Source organism: Penicillium verhagenii (genome assembly GCF_028828195.1).
Source record: "Penicillium verhagenii strain IBT 33310 chromosome Unknown utg000004l_segment0_segment0, whole genome shotgun sequence".
NCBI lineage: Eukaryota > Fungi > Ascomycota > Eurotiomycetes > Eurotiales > Aspergillaceae > Penicillium > Penicillium verhagenii.
In genome coordinates this window covers 329,963-342,283 of record NW_026643168.1, presented here as the reverse complement: position 1 = coordinate 342,283, position 12,321 = coordinate 329,963, and the positions used below count along the sequence as shown (strand labels likewise).

Sequence of the window (12,321 nt, the reverse complement as noted above, 5' to 3'; positions counted from 1 at the left end):
AAAAAATGGCAGAAGAGAAAATGGTAAGTAATAATCACTGAAAGAATGGCATTTGATATAGAAACAATAGGCAGTAGTTCAGTGGTGGAAACCAGATCAGAAGCCCCAGCCGTAAAGAGATCGGGCATAACCGCGCCATGCGACCCAATTAAAAATCCATGTCATCATAAAGGTCGGAAATCGTTTCCGATTGCATCGTATCAGTCGTAACAAGTCATCCAGGGCGTCGCCGCCAATCCAGGGTTTAGTTAAACGCTCGAACAGGGGAAAAAAAAGCCAAGTCAACCTTGGGAGAAAACAAAAGGCATCAAACCTCCCGGAGATACTCCGTAGAGGGAAACATTGACAAAGAAGATAATCCATAATCCGTAATTCAAACATAAAAAAAAGGAAACAACCCATCCCGAATGCTGTCTCCGCTTATACCAACGCTGGAAAAAAAAATCAAAGCAAACAACCTTCAGTGGATCTTCATAGCTCGTGTCGCATCCAGTAATCAAAATCCCACATCCCATGTACATCATTCCCCGTATGATTTGATAATAATAGAATCCTCCCTCCTCCCATAAAAAGAACACAAAATTCGCTCCAGAAAAAAATTCGCTAACAGATCATCACGGCAATAAACAAATAGAACCAAAAATATGACAGAAAGAAGAAGGAAGGTAGAAAGGTAAAAATGGTGGTGGAAGAAAGGAAAGAATAGAAACAAGGAATCATTACAGGGAAATTGCGTGGTCTATCAAGGCGCGCAGTGGAGAAACCGTTGCCGGCATTGTGATTTCCGTCGTAATGACCTAGCTTCAGCTAGAGGTCTTGGTCAGAGTGGAACCCCCTAGTCAAACGGACTGGAAGCCCATCTCCTGCTTGACCGGGGCGGCCCCAAACTCCTGAACCATACGACGGAAATCGTGAATCACCTTCTGTGGAACTTGCTCCCACATCAGTGACCTAGTGTATACATTGGAAGTGGCATCATGCATCCGAGAATGCTGAGCCGCGTTGTGGCGCATCGCCGCCAGTGCTTGTTGAAGGTTCGACGGTGGCTGAGGTTTGAAGCCATTGTTCTCGTCAAAGGTTGTCAGTGAATTATACTGATCAACATTCATAGCGAAGACCTGTGCGCGCTCTTGATCCTCAGTTGGGATGACCAGCGTATCGTGCAGTTCGTCTAAAGCAGAAGGCCCACCCATGGCAGGTCCCATTTGGGTCATGTCAATGTCGGTCATGGTGGCTGCGCTGGGCAATGCGCTAGCAGCTGCAGCTACTGCGTTGGTGGGGTGGGCAACATCCGACGGGGAGGAGGCTAGCACTGCTTTAAGTACATTGGCCGACTCGGCGCGGTACTCCTCCGACAGCTGCGGAAGGCTCCGGCCGGGTAGCACGGTGTTGTTTGAAGCGATGTATGCACCGAAGAGCAGACACATGTAGAATGCATTCCAGCTGAATGGATGATCCGTGTTCGAGGGCTTCTCTGCTCTCTCGTTGACCTGGGTGAGGGCATGCGATGGGGGTGGAGCAGAAGCAGGCATTTGGTCTTGCATAGAGAGTCCGTTTGCCATTGAGAATTCGTCCCATGGATGATCATCCATCGACATGGTCTCAAATCCGAACTCGCCAGCATGGGGTTCCATGCCGGGTTTGACGCCACGCTCAAACTTCTCAACCGTCTCCATCAAAATGTTGTTCTTCTTTCGAAGCTCGGCAGTCTCCAAAGTGTGGACACGGATCATCTCATCCTTCTCAATGTGCAAGCTTTCGAGGTATTGGGTGATCTGTTGCTGTTGGGCCATCCAGTCGGCCTGTTCGCGCATCAGTTCCGCCTCTCGCTTTTGAAGCCTGGCGACAGCCTCCTCCATTTGGGTCATCGCATGAGAATATTGCTTCTTTTCTTCCTCCAACTTCTCAGTATGGAGTTTCTTGCGTTGGCGTGAGTCCAATCTATTTGGCAAAGAAAAGTAAAGTCAGCAACGACAGAACAAACCAGTGTTCTCCATATTTCGAACCCAACTTACGCTGCTTGACGATTCCGGAGTAACCGCTTCTGCTGCTTGAGCTCTTTGATCTCATCGTCATTTGTTGACTGATTGATCAGATGGTCGATATTACTCAAAGTCCGTTCGGCAGGGATCTCAAAGCGAGCGTTCTTCTTGCGGATTCCATCTCGTCTGATAGTCAACGGTGATCCGTTGCGATATAAGCTTTTGGATGGAAGAGCATCGGACAAATCCATAGGCGCCGGCATCCAACCTTGGCTAGACTGCGGGGACATGGCGACCCCACCCGTCGGCTGGAAACCCATGGCACCACGATATGAAACCGCACCCATGGGGATGGATCCGACCGGACCTACCGCGCCTCCCTGGAAGGGCGCAGAAGTGCTCTCGGCCTCTGAAGGATACTGGTCGTAGGCGGTTGGCGTACATGAACCGGAAGCGTTCCTGGAGAGAGACCATGGTTGCGCATAGTGGGCCCCTTCGACGGAGATAAAGGGAACGCCCGAATCCAAAACGGCCTGAGCCAGATGCGAGTTTGGACGAGACTGATCGGAGCCAGCTGAGTAGTTGGACCAGACGGAATTCCGATGTGAGTAGGCGGCCTCGGTGTCGTATGAGGCACGCCGGGGATCAGAGAGACCGGGTGAGGTTGAGTCGAGAATCTTGTCGTCTAACACGTTCATCTCCTCCTCTTCTGACTGAGTGACATCTAATGGTGATGGATTTTGTTGGTAGAAGTCGAACTGAGAATACCGTGCCATCGCGGAAGAGGCGGTGTGTAAGGGTGTGGATATAGTGTGTGTGAGTGGTTGTGAGCGATAAGGGAAGGAAAAAGAGGGGCGGGGCGGGGCAATAAGAGTGTTTTTTTCTGTTCTGGTTTTTAAAAAAATGATTTCTCAAGGAGGAAAAAAAAGAAACCACGAATAAAAGGAGGTTATAGAGGGATGAAAAATGGGAACAGATAAAACTCGTGGGAATCGGGAAAATGCAGAATAAGGTCGAGATGATCTTGAAGTATATGCAAATGGAGAATTGGGAAAGACGGAGCAAAGTATATGGGCGGTTGACCTCGAATGGCCTTCACGAGTCACTGATACTTAAGTTCTGTATAGAAGAACGATAATGAGTCAAAGTAGACAGTACGATGAGCGGTCTGCGCGGAGACTAAGAATCGTGCCTCTTCTTCCGTCATTGGCTGCTTCGCATCATCTTGGGCAGACGTGCAGCGCATATACTATTTACATATTTATTTATTTTTCCCCTTTACTTTTTTTTTTTCCAACCCATTCTGTTTATTGTATTTTTTCCCTTTTTAGATTCTTCGACCTGATCGGGCATTAAGATTTTGTCAAGTTCAAGTCAAGTAAATGTTGAACCTTTAGTCCTTTACATTGTAGACTCTAGAGTCACTGTCACGTTTTAGCGGGGAACGTTGCTTATCGATAGACGATAGCCTATCGATCACCCTTGTCGGCCCGCTGAGACAAGTCTGTGCTGCCCGAGATTCAACATTCTCTCCTCTCCAATCATTTCTTTCTTAGTGTGACTGTGATCTCGTTCCAAAAGATGTACTGTGTAGTACACAGTTGATAGAAAAATCTCTGGTGGGTATACATTTCACTGAATCACTGGTTCAACGGGTCCGGCCCGTAGAAAAAAAAGGATCCACCAACTCCATTCCCATGTTCCATGTTCCATGGTTCATTTTATCCCGTGCACACCTCGGGAAAGCAGGGCGGATGCACGATGCACGGATGTTCTGCACTGATCACTCGTCCCCTCCAGATGACGCCCTTCAGCTCCCCAGGCCAATCTGACGGCACCTTCTGGCCATAACGCCCAAACCAAAATCCCTGTAACCCTTTTGGTGTTCGGGGTCACCATCCACACTTGCCTGAGGAAGGAGGGGAGAAAGTGTACAAGAACAGAAAGAAGAAGAAAACAAGAGATAACCACACGATGATGCCATCGTGATGGACTCAAGACAACCCAAAAATGGTCTTCAAAACAAGCAACTCGTTTTACTATTTGCTCATGGCTGCCATGGCTAAATTCTTTCCGTTTCAGCATGGCAATTAATGCGAACCAGTGATCGTTTGGATTTTCCTCGTTTTTTTCTTCTTTTATGGTAACTTTTTTTGTTTTTTTTGCCGTCTTTTGCCCGCTTGATTTTTTCCCCCCATTACTCTTTGATCTTCTCGATGTGGAACAATGGCCCCCCATCTCCCCGGTGTTGATGTTTTATGCGGCGTACGGAATACGTTAACTCTACCCGCCCCGAGCGCAGAATTCCCCCGGTGCCTGTCTTCTGATAGTATCCTACTGGAAGGTCGAGCCCACTGGGCTGCATCGGGAACCCCTGAGCCTGTCTGGCTATAGGACGCGGCATCAGACCAGGGTTCCGTGATAGGTCCTCGGAAACGGCGACCCCGTGCGAAGAGGGACCCGGTCGATTTGAATCTGGCGGTGTGAAAGTCATGTCTATCCAATCGTAGATCGAGATGACCACTTGGTTCCCGCCTTAGTAAGGGTATGACACCTAAATTATCAGAGAGTGGGGGAAATAAGGGAAATAAGAGAAATAAGAGAAATGAAAATGGAGCCTGGACACAAAAGTCATGACCTCGATTTCTCGTGATGGTGCTTGGACATTTCAGCGCCTTCTGAGTGGTTTTGGTTCATGATGAGGAGACTGTAAGTGAGATTTTGATTCTTTCTATCAATGTCCTTGTTCATAATGTAGTTCATGGTGTTTTGCACAGTAGAGTTACTATAGGACGTACTGTATCTGCTTAACTACTAACAATCTACTAGTAGTACACCTTGAATTCGAGAATCCGCCTGGAATGACTCATATCATGATCTACCAGGAAATGCCTGCACGCTTGGTAGATCGATAGGTTCCATAGATCCACAAAAACCCGTCAAATAGCCAGCCCACTATTAAGAGGAGAAACCGTGGAGCCAGCCACGCGGTGAGTATCGTCGTTGCCCAACATCCCTGAAACGCTATCCAGCCAAGCCCGGTTTGACAGTAGCCTCACTTTGGTCGGTGTGCTCTCCCTGCCTGATCTTCGTTCTGCATTCTGAGCATTGGGCACATGAGATGGAGCCTAGAGCCTGGGGGCGGAGGATTGGTAGTTGGATTGGTAGGAGCTGACGGGTGTGTTCCTATTCGAGGGAATGTTTCCACTTCGACCACTAGTCACGGTCTTGAAGTTATGATCAAGTAATCGTAGAATATCATGTTTGCATGAGAGATGATGTAGCGATATGTGCTACACCGTTCATTCTTTGTCTAGTTGATCGATTACTTGATACTACTAGTAAGGATTGATAATCTCCGAGTTCTAGGTGAATGAGTCATTTCTTGAAGATTTCAGGTCAAGAGGCTTGTTTCCTGAGGCCATCCATGTATACGGTCAGAGATGTTGATCGATTCAGATAGACATAGTGCTTTGCCATGTAGGATCTGACCGGATATTCCAAGATGGCCTTTTACTGTCTCTATCATTCGAGTCTAATGTTCTTTCTTCAAAGTTAAAACGTTTATCTGTTCAGAGCATAAATCCACATAAGGGAATAAGTCAAAGTCCATACACAGCCTCATTGAGCAGTGCTTTTATCAATACGATGACTATAAAACATCTGCCAATATTTGAGCCAAATACACCTGTTTCCACCGTGTAGTATACCCAAAGCCTTAGGTCTATACGCATTATCACACTCGGGCTTTCCTCTATCTTTCTGCTTTGATTTGTCCACATGGGAATGCCCTTCTTCCTATGAAAATTTTATGAATTATTTCAAATGGTCATATGCTACTCGAGACTAAGTCATGCAACCCCACGAGAAACTTCAAAATCGGTCTGGGCTCTAAGCCTCACATGTGCACGATAAACCTTGGAAGCGGACCCGAGCTCGCTGTGGGTATAATCATCCTCACTATACCATCTCTGCCTAGATTGCATCCTTAGATTTCTACCTAACAGTCTATTCGTCATTTCTACTTGGGTAACCCTGGCCATGTAAATGAAATATCCCCGAGAACCTCCCCGGAAATCACATCGATTTCCCCTATTATTCAGCCTTGCGTTCGCTTACACCAATCGCCAATCGCATGTATCATGTGCTTCAACTTCTTCAAGCGGTGTACTCCAAAGCCAGCCTCACTTGCGAGGAGAAGAGATGAGAAGAGGAGATTCAGGGAGGAAGGCCTATTGGAGCCGAGCAAGTAACAAGAAGGCCGAAGCTCAAGGTTTCCCAGTATAAACCGGCAAAACAGACACATCTGCATCCGTAGCTCGTGATTTTCGTATAGGATGGGCAGGTCTTGGGTCACGAAAGCTGAGCTTTTGGCGTTAGAAACTGTAACTCTATTGCGAGAGTCCCCTAAAGAGACATTACTAATTATATCACGGTAGAGTAATCTCAGGCAAGTGCATTATCGTTACTTCCTGGAGGGGAAGTGGTGCCTGGTAGTACCAACTACTAGCACTGCCTACTGGTGCCAACGCATAGAGACACACCGTCTTTCTTCAATGGTGGTTTCTCCTGCTCTCTATCTCTTTTACCTCTGAATTCGTACCTTTTATCATTCCATTCTTTCTTCTACTAACACCAGGGAGCCCTCTTCTCGAAGAAACCGCAATGGCCATAGACATCTAGACGAATCAAAAATCTACCGTGAAGCCAAAAGCGGCGATGTGTAGTTTTTTCTTGACACAAAGCGCTATTTGATTTCATTCAATTCTCACAGAATTTTTTGAGACTACGTTGTCCTCTCTCCTTCTCCTTGATGATTCCATTCAACAAACAACCGTTGGCGTTGCCGCAGATCGAATCACTCGCGCCCACAACACCAACATCCAACACAATTACGAGGATGGCCAGTATTCTCTGGTCAGTGCGCATGGCTGGCCCCGTTAAGGACATCACGATGGTTTGCCCCAACAAATAGCAACCCCCTCCGACGGACCGTCGAGCTGACCCGATGAATGATGCACTATTCAATGGGGAACTAACAAAAGGAAGAAAGCCCACTCCTCTATCTAGTATCGGAAGTGCCAAGGTCCATCTACTGGACGCTAAATCGTCGTCGAGACCCTCACCTTGCCCACGAGAAAACATATCGAATAACCAAGATGATGAGAGATCAATCTGGGGCGGCGGAACTGGAGATATTGCACTTCCACGCCAACTCCTTCAGGGCAAGCGTTGTCTGAGTGACGACAGAGCATCCTACTTCCCAAACGTGGAATTCTTGTTGGCGAAGCCTTGTGCCCGGCGGGAATACAAATGCTTACTGCTTGAGTTCTGGTTTGGAAATTTGTCTGTCAGGGCCAATTTCAACGAATGAAGGGTCATGGTCCAAGTTCCTACATACTCAGATGGAGTTTCGAAGGCGCAAGACAGAAGTTTAGGGAACATTGAATAAACTTGCTGGAAAGGATGGAGAAATTTGTCAGTAGTCATAGATGCTCATTCACAAAGTTCGCTCTCATCTACAATCTTTTTAATACGACCTCTGAAAATGTCACTACAATCTTGACGTTATCTCCTAAGACAAGTTTAGACCAAAGAGCATTTCGGACTTTTGGCCAATAAGGATCTTGGAAGCGCTCGACGCCCGGGGTCCGGGGGACCGGGGTGCTAAGATTTGATACAGGCTGGCCTATCATTTTCTCAAGATAAAGCTTACAGCCATTATCTGTTTGATACGCATTATTGCTAACTTCACTATATACTAGGAGCGCCAGCCTTCAATGTTAGAGGCTAACTACTAGTAGTAACTGATGTCTCAAGTAACTCATTTGAAACAGCCAGGAAAACATTTGTCAGAGGTCTGTAAATTATACATCTCTAGGTAGAGGTTTTTCGATATATCCAAGGGCCCTCTTGGGATTAGATTGACAGAATTGATAAACGAGTCGACATTGCGATAGACACGTGCCTTGTCCTGGATCTCCATGAAGGGTTTGTCGTCGTTCGAATCGAAGTAACCGATATCCCTATCCCTGAAGCGATCCTTCGACCGGGTTCGGTGTGAATGTCCCCGTGACCGGGAATGCCCACTGTGCCTCGAGTAATGGGAAGAACCTCCGTCACTTAAGTCGCTTTGGTTATAGCGCTCATGTTGGAATTAGTACTCGTAATTTACTTTCTGCTGGTCGGAAAGTTGAAATTGGAATGTGACCCTTGGGTGGCCTCTATCGGCCGCCGCACTGGTGCTCTATCCAGATGTCGGCCGCCATATACGGAGGGCAAAATGACCATCGAGATATAAATTTGTAACATCCGTCATTTTAAGTGAGCAGGAGTTTAGATCTGCCAAAAGACCCACTTCGAACTGCTAAAAAGTGCCAGTCCGGGTACTATAACCATCCAGACATATGATCAAGAAATTTATATACCATCTTTCAAAGGAAATTGCTAAATAAAGGAAAGGGACGGGTACATGTATGAGCAATTGACATATTAAGTATCATTCGGGTTCCGAGTCAAGGATGTAGAGCTAACACTAAATACTAAAAGCAAAATAACCATCATGTCAAAGCCACGAAACTACTGCGGGAGGGACAAAGAGACCGAGGATCCGAGCTACAGCTTCATAGACTCAGCCACATCATCCATGCTAATGGCGAAAGGATTCTTCACCGGACGTAAAGACTGGTTAGAGAAAGCGGAGCTCCCCGGGTAGAAATTCAACATCAAAATCGGTGTCCACACCATCAACCAGGGACTTGATGCCCTTGCGAATACGAGACCAGTTTGCCTCAGTAAGTGGGTCGACCAGCACGACAATAGCAGACTCTGATTTGCTTTGAACGTTACCGACGTTAAAAGGGGAGACTACCCGCCATCGTTGTGGGATTTCATGTTGTAACAGTATGATGATATCACCTCTTGCACGCTCAAATGCGCGCACAAGAGGGGCATCCTTGCCCACGTAAAACCAGGAGGGAGTATAGTGGAGGTCCGGATTGATGATTTCGACTTGAATCTCCGTTAGTCCCTTGTCTTCCAGCAGTTTCATGACCTCATCTTTCGTAGGCCCAAATTGAACTTGACTGTGGTGATTTTCTTCCACCACCACTCGGAGGATGAATTTTTCCAGCTCCCATCCTGGATGACCAGGCTTTGAGAAGGTGGAATACTCAACAGATGTTGAGGATGGGAAGTTATGGTCCCGAAGTATCTGGTAGATCTCGGGGGCGAATGGCCGTATGGTATCGGCTAACTCATCAGAAGGAGTGATGCAGAGTGGGTATGGAGGAGGGTCCCGCAGACTGGTGCTGCGATACGGATCGCTTGCAAGGTTGTAACGTTCCAGACTGATTTTGCCGTCTACATCTCCGGAGTTTTTAAGGATGCGGCGGCGTGTTCTTGGAGACGGAGGAGGACTGAGCAGCTGTGAGGAAGCTTGGGACGAGAGATCTGGGGTTGAGGGAAACATTTTGATTGTCAACGTAAATAAAGGTAGTGATTCCTATGGACAGTGGAAGAGAATGCTTGAGGGATGGAGGGAAGTAGAGAGAAGGAAGTTTATGATAGCGGAGGGGAAAGGGGTAAGAATTTAAAGTACAAGGAGCCAAACTATAGAAGGTTTAAAGTGACCACTATGATCTTACCGTGGCTCTAATCTGGCTCTACCGCGATCCAAGCGTGATTCAACCGTGACCAAGTACAGGTAGAATAGTATAAGATGCTCCGGGACCGAAAGAGGGTTCATAAGGGCTTGACTATCAAATAAACGATAACTGATTCAATGAGCCATTCGCAGTTTCACAGTACAAGTTGCTTATACTTAGACATGCATGGCTTAATCTTTGAGACAAGCATATGACTACTGGCAGAATCAACCAGATAATAAGCTTACTGGGACGTCCAAGCGACCATGCAAGCATGACCACCCGGCCGGCCCAACCCCCCCGGAGTGGCGAAGAGTGTTTAACAAGTTGAGGGGTGTTTTACGCCCCCAGCCGTAGCGGCCTCCCCGGAGTACCAGGAAAGACGCACGACCGTCCAATTGCCCCCGCTAAGTTCTCCTGGACCGGATCAATAGAAAGATGCAGTAGGGATGGATATTCAGTCTATATTACTCAAGTAGTATCCAAAAAGATTTCACATGTGCATCATAGTACTCAATTCTTTCTCAGCAATGCTGTAACTCTCAACCTATTCAAGGGTATCAATCTGATGTAGACAGAACCACATGAATATAAACAAACAAGAAACAAGAAACAACCAAGTCAAATACGCTCAATTGTTACGGGTTTCCGCCGAAAATAGCTATCTCCTATGAACAATGTTCAAGTCTGCTTTCAGAAGCGAACATAATCTTGCTGCTGGATTATCTCACCAGTGTCCTCACCTGCGATCAATTGTTCAGACGTGTCGTCAAACTCATCCGAGTCCACGTCATCCGAATCAATCGCATCGTAATCCTCCTCTTCACTAGACTGATCAGACTCATCTTCTCCAGCCTCGGCTTTACTAGCTGCAGCGGCGGCAGCCTTCCGGATTTGACCAGCACGGTCAACATGTGGCAACTGGCACCGCTTCTTGTGGCAGACGCCAGAGTTTGCGTAGTCAGGGCACTCGTGCACATGACGTTCTTCGCATTGGGCACCTTTCTCGCAGTAACCTAGAGTCGCAAATTCGCGACAGACGGGAGCACCGGGTGTTGTGCGGACGTGAGTATAGCGACACTCATCATTGGAGCATCGTCCCTTCATAAAGTGAACACATGTAGGGGAGCGATGGGGTGAAGGCTCATGAGAAAGATCACAACTAGTACCTGCACTACACTTGCCTGTCTGGAGGAAGTCTTTGCAGATGGCAACTTTGCTTGGATCGTGGGTGAAAAGACAAGCGGGGCCTTTATAGCATGTGCCTAGGGTTTGAAAAGTGAGTGTGTTAGTTTCCTAAAAATCAGATAATAAGACGAAGTAGCGGTGGCTAAGTGATCCGCCGGAAAACAAAATACCGGTCGTTGTGAATCTTTTGCAGAGTTCGTCCCGCTTTTTAGCGGCGCCTGGTTGTCTGTAGATGGTATGTCAGCATGGAAAGGGATTAACAGATACTAGAGATTAGACAGACTTCTTCGAGGCAACAGCACCAAGGCGGTGCAGGTTGCCGTTCTTGCTTCGGACAAAAGTCACACCAGCGACGGTGACACGCTTCGGTGTGGTATTGGCGGTATTCGGATCGTCTAAAAAAGGTGAGCCAGTTCCTGACAGCAACAAAAGGGCCGGAAAAAAGAGTACATACTCGAAACACGAATCAACTTGCTACCTCCGCGCACAACCTTGAAAGGAACATCGTTGACAAGAATCTGCTGCGAAGCAGTGGAGACAGATGCACCTGCAGGACCTTGAGCATACCGCAAAACCTTGGATTGTTCACGGTCGGCGCGTCGCTGTTCTTTGAATTTCCGGGTTTCCTCCATAGCCTTGGCTCTGGCCTGTTTCTCCTTGTCGTAGACGGCGGAGTTGATAAGCTGCATATGACGGTCATTCTTGGAAACCCATCCATTCGAGGTGGTCGAAGCGCGCGTCTCGCCATCGTGATCGCTTGAGGGGCCAGGAGAAGAGTTGGAACTGGCGGTTGATCCAGCCCCTCCATTATTCAAAACCAGTGTGCGGTGTCGGTGCGGAGCTGCAGGTCGGCCTCTTCCTCGAGAATACGGCGCCCATCCTTGATGAGAAGGCACGTGGCGACTGACATGTTGTGACTGATGAGCGGACTGGGGCTGGGTCGCTTGGTTTTTGTGTCGATTGATTTGACCTAAAACATATGAGATGACTGCTTCTCTGGTAGTATCTTGAGCGCTTTCCTTACCTGCAAGCCGACCAATCTTATTCAACAGATCCTCATTTTCTGTCATGATAGGCTGGTTAAAAAGCTGTGATATGTTATGTGAGAGTGGTTAGTTGGAAGAAAGAGAAATCAGGTTTCTCCGGGTTACAGAAGATAGCCTGAGACTAATTTGCAAGTGAGAGAAGTTAGCTCTTGGGGAGATGCGAATGACGAGTCGCGATCCAAACCTTAACGCCGGTGGCGCGGTGGGGTCATGTGACTCCTTGGCGGCACGTACCAACAACTTGAACCACAATAGAAATCGCCTTGGTCAATGCTTCAACACTTGATTTATCATGTTATCTATTTGTTCAACATTTCCAATACAGGGGCGATAAATCAGCGGTAGATTGTTTGATTGCAAATCAAGAAGTCGGTGGTTCGATCCCGCCTCGTCCCTACCCCCTTTTTTTGTTTTTTTGTTACACCTACTCGCTCCGGAGGGTTCAAGGTAACTGGTTCA

At 47.4% G+C, this 12,321-nt stretch overlaps 4 protein-coding genes across 4 annotated transcripts; all 4 read right to left on the bottom strand.

Annotated features, from left to right (window-relative positions):
- Window positions 1-839: 839 nt before the first annotated feature.
- Window positions 840-2,758, bottom strand: N7466_003069 (putative bZIP transcription factor; the record flags this gene model as incomplete). Its single annotated transcript, XM_057162466.1, has 2 exons — window positions 840-1,941; window positions 2,016-2,758. The coding sequence occupies 2 exons, from the start codon at window positions 2,756-2,758 to the stop codon at window positions 840-842; spliced, it is 1,845 nt and encodes a 614-aa protein (XP_057023581.1).
- A 3,985-nt stretch (window positions 2,759-6,743) lies between these two features.
- Window positions 6,744-6,932, bottom strand: N7466_003068 (uncharacterized protein; the record flags this gene model as incomplete). Its single annotated transcript, XM_057162465.1, has 1 exon — window positions 6,744-6,932. One exon carries the CDS (start codon window positions 6,930-6,932, stop codon window positions 6,744-6,746), a length of 189 nt encoding a protein of 62 aa, XP_057023580.1.
- A 1,738-nt stretch (window positions 6,933-8,670) lies between these two features.
- On the bottom strand, window positions 8,671-9,453 carry N7466_003067 (uncharacterized protein; the record flags this gene model as incomplete). Its single annotated transcript, XM_057162464.1, has 1 exon — window positions 8,671-9,453. One exon carries the CDS (start codon window positions 9,451-9,453, stop codon window positions 8,671-8,673), a length of 783 nt encoding a protein of 260 aa, XP_057023579.1.
- An 868-nt stretch (window positions 9,454-10,321) lies between these two features.
- On the bottom strand, window positions 10,322-11,886 carry N7466_003066 (CCCH zinc finger protein; the record flags this gene model as incomplete). The annotated part of the gene is made up of 5 exons (XM_057162463.1): window positions 10,322-10,893; window positions 10,987-11,042; window positions 11,100-11,211; window positions 11,271-11,786; window positions 11,841-11,886. 5 exons carry the CDS (start codon window positions 11,884-11,886, stop codon window positions 10,322-10,324), a joined length of 1,302 nt encoding a protein of 433 aa, XP_057023578.1.
- Window positions 11,887-12,321: the final 435 nt, after the last annotated feature.